This window comes from Lissotriton vulgaris, chromosome 5, assembly GCF_964263255.1.
Source record: "Lissotriton vulgaris chromosome 5, aLisVul1.2, whole genome shotgun sequence".
Lineage (NCBI taxonomy): Eukaryota > Metazoa > Chordata > Amphibia > Caudata > Salamandridae > Lissotriton > Lissotriton vulgaris.
The window spans coordinates 1,906,349,745-1,906,364,215 of record NC_141693.1 but is presented as its reverse complement, the minus strand read 5'-3'; the positions used below and the strand labels follow the sequence as shown (position 1 = coordinate 1,906,364,215).

Below are 14,471 nucleotides of genomic sequence, written 5' to 3'. Positions count from 1 at the left end.
CATGGTTCTCTATTTTGATGTCAAAATATTACATTTTAATCTATTTTTCTAAATTTCTATGGGATTTTTCTTGAGTTATGTTTTCACTTTATTACTGTTTGAAGTGCTGCATACATACTCTACACATTGACTCCAAGATAAGCCTGACTGCTTTTCGGCCGAGCTACCAGAGGGATAAACACAGGTTAATTTAAAGTTTGTTTGGGATTCACCCTGCAGAGACTGTGGTACTGCTTGAGAAGGGTTTCACCCCCCTCAACCAGTTAACTCAATTTAAAACAATGGCATTTGAACTGACCACTTCATGAAGAGGGCTCACGAAAGTCGTTCTATGCATATATATGTGTATGTCCTTTTATTATGAATGTTCAGAAAATTTAAAGATGGCGAAACAGCTAAAGCCGTCTGTGGGCCAGACCTAAAAAAAAGGTGAAGGGAATCTGAAACAAACAGGAAAAATACCCAAACATAAGAAAGGGGAAATTCAAAGCACTCTATAAATGTATTGTTTTGAATTGCAGTCAACATTTCTTCAACAGCATAAAGGTAAAGTCTGTAGATCTAATAAAATCATTCTTACTTTGCGCACAATATATAACCGTCTCACAAGCTATAGTATAGCTGAATCTGGATTAAGAATACAATCTTCAATTTCAAGGAAAATACAATTAATTTAGTGGCAATTTTCTGTCAGTTCTGCAGAATTTATTTGACTTTTAAGACTAAGTTGATCTCCATCCCTGCTCATACAGCCCCACTAGGCATTGGCCTTTGCCTTTTCCCTCTCATTTCAATAAAATCCTCCTTGCAGAACAGAGGTCCTCAAGCAACTCGGCACAGCAGATCACCTCTCCTCCATACAAGCCAACAGAAAAGCAATCACATATACAGCAGAGACCACTGACCCACCCTACATTACATTACATTACCAGATTTGGATTTCCAAATAAGGATATGCATGTATCGCCTCCCTTACCCCAGCCCACATACCTAAAAGTCAACCGGCTCAGAGTAGTTTGCTTAGCAGGTAAACATCCGGAAAGTCTTTTTTTGAGTTTGCATGCCAGGGTGTAGTGTTAGACACTGCTACTGCATGTGAACTAAGTGTAAAAATGAGGTGTATAAATGAGGAGAGAAGCTCTTCAGTGTCGAAGATATAGAAAACGAAGATGGCACAATTACTGACAGTAAATGCAGAAAACTACCTCTAAACTAGCATCAGCTCTGCTTCCTCCGATAGGCCGAAAAATGGGAGTATCTTCTCAGAAAAGGAGGCCTGCGTAAAAGTGTAGAGATGCTCCTTGCTGTCAGCATTGTATAGTGACAATTGTCCCTCCTCATAGTCCAAATAAACGCCTATCGTCCTGGGACTTTCACTCAAGGATATAACAGTGGGAGGGTTGGTGAGAGCCTCGTATAGACCTTTACATGTCACATCCTTACAGTAGTAACGATCAATAGCCCAAAGACCCCCCTCTGGGAACCAAGAAACCTCTTCCTTCCTGTTAACACTTTCGCGAATGACCCCGACAAGCCATCCTCCCTTCTTTAGTTCCTGCACCTCCCAGTAATGTCTCCCAGAGGTGAAGCCCTGGCTTCCCAGCACACAGGTGTTATACTTGTGAGTGAATCTCTTCGGGTTGTCTGGCACCGCCTGCTCTGTTTCTGTGCTTCTCATGTGTCGCCGGTCCTCTGAGATGATCAGCCACTGACTTGCTGTGTCTGGATCTAGAGTCATCACCACTGCAGAAAGAGGAAAAAGAGGGGATTGGCTGTGTCTTCAAGGCTGACATTATTTATTACACAGTTAATTAGAACCGCAACATACAAACGTCATGTTGATACTTGATAAAATATTAAAATATAAGGAATAATAAAAATTTTGTACACATTTGTAAATCTGGGAATATGAGTGCATTTAAAATCCAAAGAACCAAGGTAAAAAATTTTTTTTTAAAAAAAGGTGTATAATATAAGAAACATTAACAAAAAGTGTCACAATACTTCTTACTAAAGGTTTAACTTTCATCGACGTTCATTTGGGCAATAAGAGTAGGGCTTGTCAGTTTCTTAATACTGGGCATTATGCAGTGCAGTTAAAATAATGTTAACAAACTTCCCAGCTCTTGCTAGAAATTGGGCTGAATTGTTACAGAAGCACAAATCAGATGCTTCCCTGCAATGTCTCAGTAACTTTTCCCAAAAAACTGGAACCAGTAGGCGTCGGCGATCGTTGGCAAGATGAGGGCAACAACATAACAGATGTAACCAGGCTCACATCTACAACACATTATACATATGTTCACGAACTAGTAAAAAGAGAAAAAACAATTGATCAATCAGATATATAGTTCCTAAGAAAGATGTCCTCGTCACTACAAGGGCAGACCTCAGTATTTTGGACTTCAAAGGGAACTTTGGCAAGCAGGCACGGCTTATAATAGGAAGTGGTAGAACATCTGTAGTTCATAAATAGTAGGGCTATGGCACATACAATTATGCATCAATGGAGAGCCAAGTTACGAGGCAGCAATGACTAAGTTATGCAGCAAGAAAAATATCGGTATGTGGCAAGCAAAGGCAAGTTACAGCAATTTGGACATTTTAACATACAGTGAAAGAATACACCCACATGCCAAAGCCAACCTCCACAGAGGAATGAAGGCCGTAGCCGACTGGATGAAGGACATCAGGCTGAAGCTGAACTCAGATAAGACGGAGGTCCTCATTCACCGACCCACCCCATCAGCCTTGGATGACTCTTGGTGGCCCACATCGCTAGGCACTGCCCCGGAACCCATGGACCACGGACGCAACCTGGGGGTCATCCTCGACTCCACCCTCTTCATTACAGGCAAGTCAACGCCATCTCCGCGTCCTGCTTCAACACCCTCCGAATGCTCCGCAGGATCTTCAAATGGATCCCCCTCGACACGAGAAAAACCATCTCCCAGGCTCTCATCACCAGCAGACTCGACTACGGGAACGCCCTCCACTCAGGAACAACAAACAAGCTCCTGAGATGACTACAACGAATCCAGAACGCCTCCAAACGCGCATGCCGGAAACTGGAGAAGCGATGGCTCCACGAACGCATACCGGACAACAACGCAGCCCACAACGACGCCACCCGCACACATCACCACCTCATCAGATTAGCCAAGAGATCCTCCTTCAAAGACCGCCTGGATAACAACACACACAACAGCAAAGAGCTCTTCAGCATTGTAAAGGAACTCTCCAACCCCAGCGCCAGTGCCAACGACGTCCCGCCCTCACAAGAACTGTGCAACTCACTAGCCATCTTCTTCCACCACAAGATCGCGGACATCCACGACAGCTTCAACACCACGACCGCCCCAACTACGCCAGACTCCACCTCCCCTGCAATCACCACCAGCACCAACCGACTGACCTCATGGTCCAACCTCAATGACGACGAGACACGCAAGGTCATGAACTCCATCCACTCAGGATCTCCGTCAGACCCGTGCCCACACCACGTATTCAACAAAGCAGATGCAGCCATCGCACCCCAACTACGGAAGGTCATCAACATCTCCTTCGATACAGCAACATTACCGGAAGACTGGAAGCACGCCAAAATCAACGCCCTCCCATCCCCTCCTCAAGAAGCCCAAGGCGGACCCCAAGGACCTCAAGAACTTCCGGCCCAGCACCCTGCTCCCGTTCCCAGCGAAGGTCATCGAGAAAATCGTCAGCATGCAACTGGCCCGCCACCTCGAAGACAACATCTTGGACCCGTTCTAGTCCGGATTCAGATGAAACCACAGCACCGAGAAAGCCCTCATCACCGCCACAGACGACATCAGGCGCCAACTAGACAACGGCGAAACATCAGCCCTCATCCTCCTGGACCTGTCAGCCGCCTTCGACACGGTCTGCCATCGCACTCTAAGGACACGCCTCCAAGAAGCCGGAATCCAAGAGAAGGCCCTCGACTGGACCACGTCCTTCCTCTCCGGCAGAACCCAGAGCGTCCGCCTCCCACCCTTCCGATCCAAAGTCACCGACATCATCTGCGGCGTCCCCCAGAGCTCATCCCTCAGCCCAACGCTGTTCAACGTCTACATGGCCCCCCTCGCACAAGTGGCCCGCCACCACGACCTCAACATCATGTCCTACGCCAACGACACCCAGCTCATCCTCTCCCTCACCAAGGACCCACACACCACCAAAACCAACCTCCATGAGGGAATGAAGGCTGTCGCCGACTGGATGAGGAGCAGCCGCCTGAAGCTGCACTCGGACAAGACGGAGGTCCTCATCCTTGGATCCACCCCTTCAGCCTGGGACGACTCCTGGTGGCCGACCAGACTGGGAACAGCACCGACACCCACTGACCATGCACGCAACCTGGGATTCATCCTTGACTCCTCCCTCTACATGTCTAAACAGGTCAACGTCGTCTCCTCCTCCTGCTAAAACACCCTCCACAGGATCTACAAGTGGATCCCGACCGAAAGAAGGAGAACGGTGACACAGGCCCTCGTCAGCAGCAGACTGGACTAAGGTAACGCACTCTATGCAGGAATCCCAGCCAAACACCTACAACGACTACAATGCATCCAAAACGCCTCCGCCTGACTGATCGTGAACGTTCCCCCCCCCCGCAGCCACATCACCCCCCTCACCTGAGAGACCTACACTGGCTGTCGACAAGAGGATCACCTTCAAGCTCCTCACCCACGCACACAAAGCACTGCACAACGCCGGACCCGCCTATCTGAACAGCAGAGTCAGTTTCTACACCCCCACCCGCCAGCTATGCTCCGCCAGCCTCGCCCTCGCCGCTGTCCCCCGCATCCAACGAACGACCTCCGGCGGCAGATCCCTCTCCTACCTCGCCGCCAAGACCTGGAACACCCTCCCTACCCACCTACGGCAGATCCAAGACCTACTCGCCTTCAGAAGACTCCTCAAGACATGGCTCTTCAAGCAGTAGCGGCACCCCCCTCCTTCCCCTCAGCGCCTTGAGACCCTCACGGGTAAGTAGCGCGCTCTACAAGTACTCTGATTGATTGATTGATTGATTGATAGATATAGTTTCAAATGCGGCCGACAAGTCGTGTAGGATCAGCACAGCCTACCTACCTCTGTCAGCTATAATTTTTAGAGACTCTGTGATTTCCAAGAGTGCGGAATCTGTGGATGGTGGAAGGATATTGGCGCCCTCAATGAATTTGGTTAGCTCTTTATGAACAATTTTTTCTGTAATTTTTCCCAGTAGAGGAAGCGGTGATAAGGGGCCGATGTTAGAGAGGACAGATGGGTCAATATTTTGCTTCTTTTTCAAAGGTTTTACTATCGCTAACTTCCATTCTTCTGGCACTGTAACTGAACTTAATGAGGAAAAAACAATCGGATTTATTATTGGGTTGACCGTGTCTACGATTTGGCGGAGAATCACAAGTAGGACAGGCATCCATGGGAGAACCTGATTTTCATGCTGCAATTGCTTAATGAGTTTGCTCCTGTGACACGGGTTCAAACGAGTGGATGGAATGACTAGTGGTAGCAGGGTCGTGCTCCAGGGCAGCGTTCTGGGTAGGGACAGAGTTCATTATAAAATCCTTATTCTGGATTTTTTCTTCAAAGAAGATTGATATTTGATCACATAAACTCTGGGAAGGAGGTAATTATTTCTGTAGTGCTTTGGGGTTGGTAAAGGACTTTTTGGTCGAGCTAAATGCTCCTACATACCTGGCCATATCTTTTATAAATTCCTCACCGAAGAGGAAGCCTTGAGTGCTCTGGCCACCATCATTTTTTGCCAGTTTGATCAGTTTTGGATCAATTTTAAAAAGGACCCCCTTTCTTCTCTCTATGGACAAGGCTGTGTTAGCATTTCCAATGAGGCATATAGCCCTTTGGATCCACTCCCTCAACTCCTTGGGGTCAACCTGACGGTCTTCTAGATAGGCTGACTCCGCCATCTCAAAGATCTTCGCTTTAGGACCCACCACGTCAAGGAGGCGGTCTTGACAGGACCTCAAGCCCTTGTCTATGCCCTTTCTAGGGTCACGTGAAGTTTTGGATATGTATAAAGCCCCTTGGAGACCATCCATCATCCTTCTTTGTTGCTGCTGCTCAGAAAGATAAGTATCTCTCCAGCTCCTTCGATATACTCTTGATGAGATACTTATATGTATGCCTTTTGCTTAAAGGGAGCTTGGTAAAATAACTAATGAGGTTGATATCTACTTGATGATAGTCTTTTATTAACTGTGCTAATGTTTTATTGTCTCTTTCTTAATATACCCCTGGTCATTATCAACCTTTGTATTCAAACTCCCTCTTCGCGTTTTCCCTCGCGTACTCATCGTAATACTAGTTATCTAACTTCCGGTTCTATTTTGGACCGGAATTCAAGTTTTATTTTGGCATCTTCTTAGCACAAGCAGCATTATTTGAATTGGCACATTTTAAACGTGCATATCGCGTTTGTGTAACACTCACCTCCAAGTGAGTTGAGGAACACTTGACCAAACTCTTCGCGACTATCTTCAGATTTAGCTCGACTTCCCCGGCCCCCTCGACGCGTACATAGCATCCGGGGAGGGCCGGGTTAGAGGAATGATCCTAACAAAGGCTGACGCATGTCGTCTATGTGCGTGACGGCCATTTTAAGGAATTGGGCAGTTCGCATTTATACAATGCTAGACGGCCATTTTACCTCATTGGGGTCGCAGTAATTCCTCAAGGGAGCGGACAGTTGGCTCGTCTCTCCTCGGGGATACTACGATCCGACAGCATTTCCGTTAGCTCCATAACGTTGTGGAACGCATCCCTGGGTTGAAGAACGAGGTAGCAGATTAGTACTTGAAGAATTTCAGAGATTCCAGCAACTGGAGGCTGAACAGACATGTATTCCTAGCCATCCATTCCAGATGGAGACCCTTCAAAACAGACTTGTTTGCAGACCGCCTGAATACTCATCTGAAGGACTTCTTCAGTTGGAGACCAGATCCTCAAGCTCTGAAGGTGGATGCCTTTCTTCAAGATTGGAGGGCACTAGCGCCTTATGCTTTCCCTCCTTTTGCAAAGTTACCTCGCCTTCTTCTACATGCTCGACGATACAAACAGAGCATGGTCGTAATAACGCCACTTTGGAGATCTCAAGGTTGGTTCCGAACCATCTTGGACATGAGCGTGGATTTCCCTATTTTGATCCCTTCTTTCAAAGAAATTCTTCTAGATCCACAGGGTCACATACACCCCCATGTAGAGCAGGGCCTTCTAACTCTGACGGCATGGAAGATTTCAGGAGACAATGGAGAATCCCATGGCTTTCGTCAAATGCTTTCAGACTCATTTCTGAGTTATGGGCATCTGGCACAAGAAAAGCTTATAGACTGGCATGGAATAAATGGGTTCGCTGGTGCATTCAACGATGTTACGATCCCATTTCAACTGATCTAGTCAATGTCATTAATTACCTTTCAGATCTTTTAACTTCAGGTTTGTCTTACAGAACTGTTAACGTTTACAGATCGGCGATCTCTGCCGGTCATTCTTTAATTAACGGGATCTCAGTCGGACAAAATCTTCTAACTAAAAAATTATGAGAAGCAGGAGGGTTTTAAATCCCCCTTGTCCCAAATATACCACCTTGTGGGATGTTACTCTCGATCTTCGGACCTTAACATCTTGGGGAGATAATTCTTCTCTTTCTCTTAAGCGCATTTCTTTTAAACTTACTATGTTATTGTGTCTAATTTCTTTTAGGAGAACTTCAGATGTCAAAGCTTTGGATATTTCAAGAAGGGATTTTTCAACCCGAAGGGGTTTGCTTTTATCTCAAGAAGAGAACAAAGACTCTATCTTCCTCTATCTTTTACCCCTTCTTTCCTGGAAATGAAAGAATTTGTGTGGTTAAGTGTTTAAAAGAATACGAATAAAGAACCAAATATTTAAGATCGAATGAGTCCCAACTTTTAATCTCATTTAGATCCCCTCACAGAGGAGTCTCTTCTCCAACTTTAGCTAGATGGGTAAGAAATGTCATGCATGAAAGTGGTGTGGATGTATCTATTTTTGGTGCTCATTCCGTAGAGGTGCTGCAGCATCAAAAGCATTCTGCATGGGAGGGTGATTACAAGATATCCTTAAAGCTGCAGATTGGTCTAGTGATAGTATGTTTAAATCTTGTTATTTTAGACCAATCCCTAATGTGATTGATAATGTTCGTAATGCACGTTAAACTTGCATAATATGGCCTCTGTGTCATGCCTTAAAATTTAGATTTTTCACAGCCTGCTGGGCAGAAAATCTGGATTTTATTAAGGACACGGAGGCTAATATTATCCCTCCTCTTTACCCTCCCTTTATAAGTATTGATTTTATGATATTTTATTCTTCTCTTTAGGAATAAAATTGTTTTTCTCCTTCGGAGTACCTTGGAGAAATGTATCTTCAGTTTTTTCTCATACCTGCCTTCTTCACGAGGATCTTTCTTCGCAGTTTCAACAAGAAGGATGAAGGATGGTCTCCAAGGGACTTTATAGCGGTTTAGAATGTTGATTGAAGTTCCATGTTCTTCAATTGTTGCTACTGAGCAGTGGTAATAAAGGAGAATTTGCATAATATTAGCCTCTGTGTCCTTAATAAAATCCTGATTTTCTGGCCAGCAGGCTGTGAAAATCTAAATTTTTGGTCTAGTTTTGCCTCCTGTATTTTGTTGGAATAGTGCTTTTTTTGCTCATTTGATCTGGGTATGGTAGAGCTTCCTGCTGATTTAAACGCTTTTTTATCTACTGCGTCAAAACATCTTCTCCATTTACGCTCTTGATGCTTACAATGACGATGTATTTGTGCAAGAGTGGGCGTAAACCAGGGGACTTTATAGGCTTTTTTTATATTCTTGTTGGGTTTATCTGGTGGGATGAGTTCATTGCTAATTGCAGTTAACCAGGAGTGGAAAAGACATGAGTCTAGTGCGGTGATCCCTGTTAGGGCAGGCACCTGAGCCTGGGCATCGGTAGCCAACTTGGGATTACGAACTAGTTGTGTCCATTTACGCCTGAATTGGAGGGCAGTAGGCTGCTTGTCTGGACGATTCGTCAATGGAATCATAAGTGCGAGGGGGAGGAGGTTATGGTCTGACCATATCTGTGGGATAGGGGGATCTGCAGAGAGCAGGGTGTAATTGGAGCAGACTCCGTCCAATGTATGGCCAGCTTGGTTGTGGGTGCATCCACCATCTGGTCCAGCCTGAATATTTCTGTTATTTGAAGGAAGTTTTCTAATCCTGGCACTTTTTTGTCTTCCAGGTGAAGGTTAAAATCACCTAATACGGTGAAGTTGGCATATCTCAGTAGGAAATGACTTAGGGTGTCTCCTAGTGAGTTGATGAAAGTGGTGCTATGACCCCGTGGGCGATAGATCAGGGCTCCTGAAAAGGACACAAAGGCATTTAGTGAGATGCAGAAGCCAAGGATTTCTGCTCCCTTAAGTGTGTCCAACTCAAAATTAGTACAGCGTAATGTATCACGAGGGATAATAGCCAGGCCCCCTCCTCTGGTGTCCCCTCTGTCTTTCCTACAGATTGTATAGTATCCGCTGTGTGCCCGGCCCAGCATGAGATTAAGTAGCAGGCCGGGAACGGGAATCCCTTGTGTTCTGACTTCCCGGCCTGAGGTCAGGCAGGTGGGGGGGTGGAGGGGGGGAGTGGGGGGGGGAGGGAGGCTGGGTTTGTCCGCTTCCCTCCGATCAATCGGCGAACGCAGCGTCGGAACGAGTTAGCGGAGACAGAGACCGAGCAGGCAGTAAGTAGAACAAAAACAATGGCAATGTGCAAAATGCTAAAGTGCAAAGAATTTAAAATATTAAGAGCTTCGGGAATGTGTTTAAAATGTTAAAAGTTTCAGGATTAGATGCGTTAGAATTGTGCTCAGTGAGGGCTCCTCTCACCTCATGCTTCACGTGGAAGAAGCAATAGGGACACGGTGGCGGTGGCAGTGGGAGAGGAAGATGCAGCATGGACAATGGGGGTGGGAGTGGAAGTAGCAACACAGACAAATATGTATGGCAGGAAAGTAGAAATTGAAAGTAATACCTGAATTAAAGCACAAGAAGCAGAATGACATTAAACAAGATGGAGCAATCACGACTTGGTCCATGCACCACACAAAAGAAGAGGAAGGGAAGCCGGCACAACCTGGACAATTAGGGGGCAGCAAAGAAGTACAACAATAAAGCCAACAAATGGTAAAGAATGGGCAGCAGTACTGTATTCCAGCACTTCAAGGAGGAAGGTGCTTCAGCTTTGGAGTCTTCTTGAACTACCAGAAAAGGTAAGTCTACTCAGTAGCAGGGATTACTGCCATAACTGGCCTCTAAGACTAGACAGCAGGTTTTAAATTGCATTCTGCCTGTTATGGAGAACCAGTGAAAATCTGGAGGTATGAGGTGATATGACTGAATTTGCTAGTAAAGAGGACAATAAAGACCACTGAGTGAAGCAGAGGAATTGTGGTGGTTTCTGATGGATGGCGTTTCCAAAGTTCAACGAATGGCAGCTTTAAGATGGCTGACTTGAATGAGGGAGAAGGTTTTATTTAAGTGTGGATATATAAGTTAGCTGCATTTGTCTCATTATTGTGTATGAACAGTAGGAAAGTCTAGTTTATAGTAATGTTACAGTGCCGTTAAAAGATATACTTGTGGGAATCCATTTGTGAGGGCAATGGACCACACGTTGGACCCCAGACAGCCCTCAATGACTGTCCTCCTTCACCTCTTAACACCCTCTTTTCTGTGCCTGGGAATCAGAGTTGTTTTGAGGATGGGCTCTTTGGCTCCATTTTGGGTAGAAGGTTGTGTTTGGGCCCGAAGAAAACTTCTGTAAGGCTGTGCAGGGGTCTGGCTGGGCCGTGGTGCACAACCCCCCAGTCCAGTTCAACACACTGAGAAAGCCTCTCTAGCTAGAACCACGGCAGCATGCTGCGGCTACACGGCCAATTGAAAGAACTTAGAGTATGCATACCTGTTGAACGATTAGGGCCACACTAGAAATCTACAACATCTGAAGTATCAGCATTCCCACGCAGAATTGGAAACCAAGAATAAACGTCTTATCGGGTAAGCCTGAACTTGACTTAAATTGATTTTAACATTAAATAAGGAACTTGCTGAACATCCATTTATTAGCTGTAATTATTGTGTTTTTTGTGAATTTTCAGTGGTTAACCAACATCGTCTTTCGGAATAAGCCTGGAACTCCTGTCATGTCATGTGCTAAAGGGGTGAACATGGTATTTAGCTTAGATCCAGTAGTAAAGAAGCATTGGAACAGCAGAGATAAACCACCCTAATTGTTAGTCTGGCCCCGTCATCACTGATTGTCCTGGGATCCCCACCAACCTGCTCTAACTTTCATCAATCAATGTATCCCCTTCCTCCCTCAATGCTATCACAATGAAGGGTTTTGTTCACCTTTAAGTTGACGCATCCACTCCTGCAGGTTGGTATCTTGAGTGCTGCAGCTCTGCAGACCCCGCTCCTTGTCAACAGATTCATCCATGGGCACGAGAGCCTTCCCAATCCAGCACCTGAGAATAATAGAAGGAGATATAACCAGAGGGCTAGGCTTTAAAATGTAAGCAGGGGAGGAAAGAAAAATATGTATCATGGTGAATTTCCAAAGAAAGGAACTTGAGAAGGATAATGGTAGAAAGTTTAAAAATAAAGGTATTACTAGTGGTGGGTGTAGGAAAAGGCCCCATTTGACATGGTCGACCTCACTTTTGACGTGAGTTTGACTGGAAGTTCACTGAGCTCCTGATATCCAGGTCCCCAGTGCCAGAACTCTTGCCTAAAACTGTCCAATTGTAGCCCCAATTAACAATACTTTTGGCACCCCGTAATCCTCTAGTAAATGGTACCCCTGGTACCTAGGGTAAGGAGGCTAAAAGGAGTCCTTAAGGGCTGCAGTACGAATTTTGCCACCCTAAAGGACCCATCACCAAGCACACAAACTCCCACTGCAGGCTGCGTGTATTGGTGCATACAAAAGTGAAAACATGGCATTGCACACAGCCTGTGTGCCATGACTGCATACACTGCATGCAGTATAGGTAAGTCACCTCTATAGCAGGCCTTACAGTCCTAATGCAGGGTGCACTATACAACATGTGTGGGAATAACTGCATTTGCAGAAATGCCCCTGTGTAGGTCAGTCCCATAACTGCCACTAAAAGTGATCAGGGAAGCCATTTTAAAAGCATGTGCTCGACACTGTTAAAAACAATTTCCCCAGCCACATAATGGCTTCACAGAAAATTGGGATGTTTGGTATCAAACATCTTGTATTATAAACCCATACTCATGCCAGTGTTATATTTATTAATATATGCACACAGAGAACACCTTAGGGGCACCCCTGAAAACCTACCAGCTACTGGTGTGCTGACTGATTGGTTTTTGCCTGCTTGCCTGCCTGCCTGCCACTGAAGACAAATTTCTGACCACCATGGGTGAGGATCTTTGCTCTTAAGTGGTCAGAAACAAAGCCTGCACGGGCAGAGGTTGATTACACCCCCTCCTACAGGATGACCTGCAGATTAGCTTTCCAAGGTGGGGAGCTTCAAAGAGCTGCTGCTTTTGGTATGTGAATCTGGCTTCCCTCGCAGGAGAGGAAGCAGTCCTGTTTGTCGAGAGCACTTTGGCACATGGACGAGGGGGAAATTAGCTAGTCAGATAGATGTGTCCACCTTTAGCCTAGTACTCCCCTAAGGTAGGCTACCTGGAGTGGAGGTAACTTTTCAGAGTTAGCGATAGCAAACTTCTGATCCCTGGGACAGGGTTATGCTTACTTCCCACAGGAAGTTGTCATATAGGGGCGTAGTGATCCCAGGGGTAAGTAATCCATTGGCTACTACACTACACTCCCTTAATACCCCTAAATTCGGTATTTAGGGGGGGGGGGCTGGCACCAGGAGATCATATCCTGACAACCAAAAGAAGAAGAAGGACCAAAGAGCTGCAAAAGCAAGAACAGCAGAAGAAGCAACTGACTTGGCACTAGCCCTGCTAGCTGTTTGTCTTCTCTTCGACAACTGCGCCAAGGTTGACTCATCCTGCAAGCTGCTGATCCTCCAAAGTATGGGAACACTGCCAGCATTTCTCCAGAAACTCAAGAACTCCTGTGTAGTTGCTGTGCTGCTCTTCTGCATCCTGCAGGTACCAAGACAAGAACTCTGAGGTTCCAAGATGGCAAATAACTGAAGCAGGATCGCACCACTGCACCGAGCCATCTAGCTCGAGCTGAAGAGGGCCAATAGTGCCAAAGTGGTCCTCAGAACCTCTAGACTTGAAGCCCACCTTAGGTTATCCTGCTGTGGACTTCAACACCACCTGCAGTCTCTGTATGCAGGCCCCCTCTACAGCAACCACTCCTAGTGACGAAATCCAGAAGCCTTAGGACACCTCTGCATCCGTCGCCCCTGGCCAATGGAGAAGAGGACCAAAGGTGTCCCTACATACACAAGCATCATGAGGCATGAGCCCCCCTGCTGGTTCAGCTAGACTGGCCTCCCAGTCCAAACCTGCAGCCTCTTTTCACACAGATGGTCCCCTTTGAATAACATTGGGCACCCAACACTGTTTTGCACCCCTACAACCGCCCGCCCTACTGCCGCTGGAGGGGACTTGGTGGTGCTGCCTGGAACCCTGTCCCATGCTCACCTTAAGTCTAGGAGATTGGTCTCATAAGTCTCTGTACACTACCTGAATGCCGTGCTTGTTTTCTCTCCTATAGGATAACATTGCAGCTTCTGAGAAATACATTGTGTTGACTTTTTAAAATGTAAAGTATTTCTCTTGTGAAACGTACTTACTGGATCGCATTGAATCTGGTGACTAAATATATATGTAAAGAAATGTATCATTTTCATAAACTGGTGTGGATCTCCTCATTGAGTCGGGTATACCATTTATTGGCTGTGTGTGTATTTTGCAGAAATCTAACACTCCTCTCTGATAAACCTAAGGCTGATCAACAACACTACCCCGTAGAAGTGCACCTTGGGATTGCTACAGCAAACACCTGTCCACTCATAAGGACTGGACTCTTTGCATGATATACCTCTTTTGGTTTATCATATAAAGAGTCAGCTTCCTACAGTGGAATAGGCCTGGAAACCCTGTCACCATAAACGATGAGCAAGCAGGACTGGTGATGTGCACGGTGTCTCTATGATCAGATATATGAACAACAGCACCCACTCCAGCAGTGCAGATGTACGGTTGCAGTGCCTATAGGGTGATGAATGCAGAGGGAGAGGCACAACAGGACAAAAGCTATAATATCTACTGTAAGATAAATAAAGAACGAGAAACCACCCAGGGCCTAGATTGGGCCGGGAGATTCTAGTGTCAGATGAAATGAGAATGGAGGCCCTCTCAGCAGTGAAGATGGCCAGGGAAATGTAAGACGACGCCTCACAACC

The 14,471-nt window shown here is 46.0% G+C and overlaps 1 protein-coding gene across 1 annotated transcript; it reads right to left on the bottom strand.

The window, feature by feature from the left end:
* Nucleotides 1–330: 330 nt before the first annotated feature.
* Nucleotides 331–13,211, bottom strand: LOC147717688 (E3 ubiquitin-protein ligase TRIM39-like). The gene is made up of 3 exons (XM_086924476.1): nucleotides 13,039–13,211; nucleotides 11,458–11,573; nucleotides 331–1,743 (listed from the first exon to the last, which is right to left on the bottom strand). The coding sequence occupies exons 1-3, from the start codon at nucleotides 13,194–13,196 to the stop codon at nucleotides 1,208–1,210; spliced, it is 810 nt and encodes a 269-aa protein (XP_086780602.1). The 5' UTR covers nucleotides 13,197–13,211; the 3' UTR covers nucleotides 331–1,207.
* Between the last annotated feature and the right edge of the window lie 1,260 nt (nucleotides 13,212–14,471).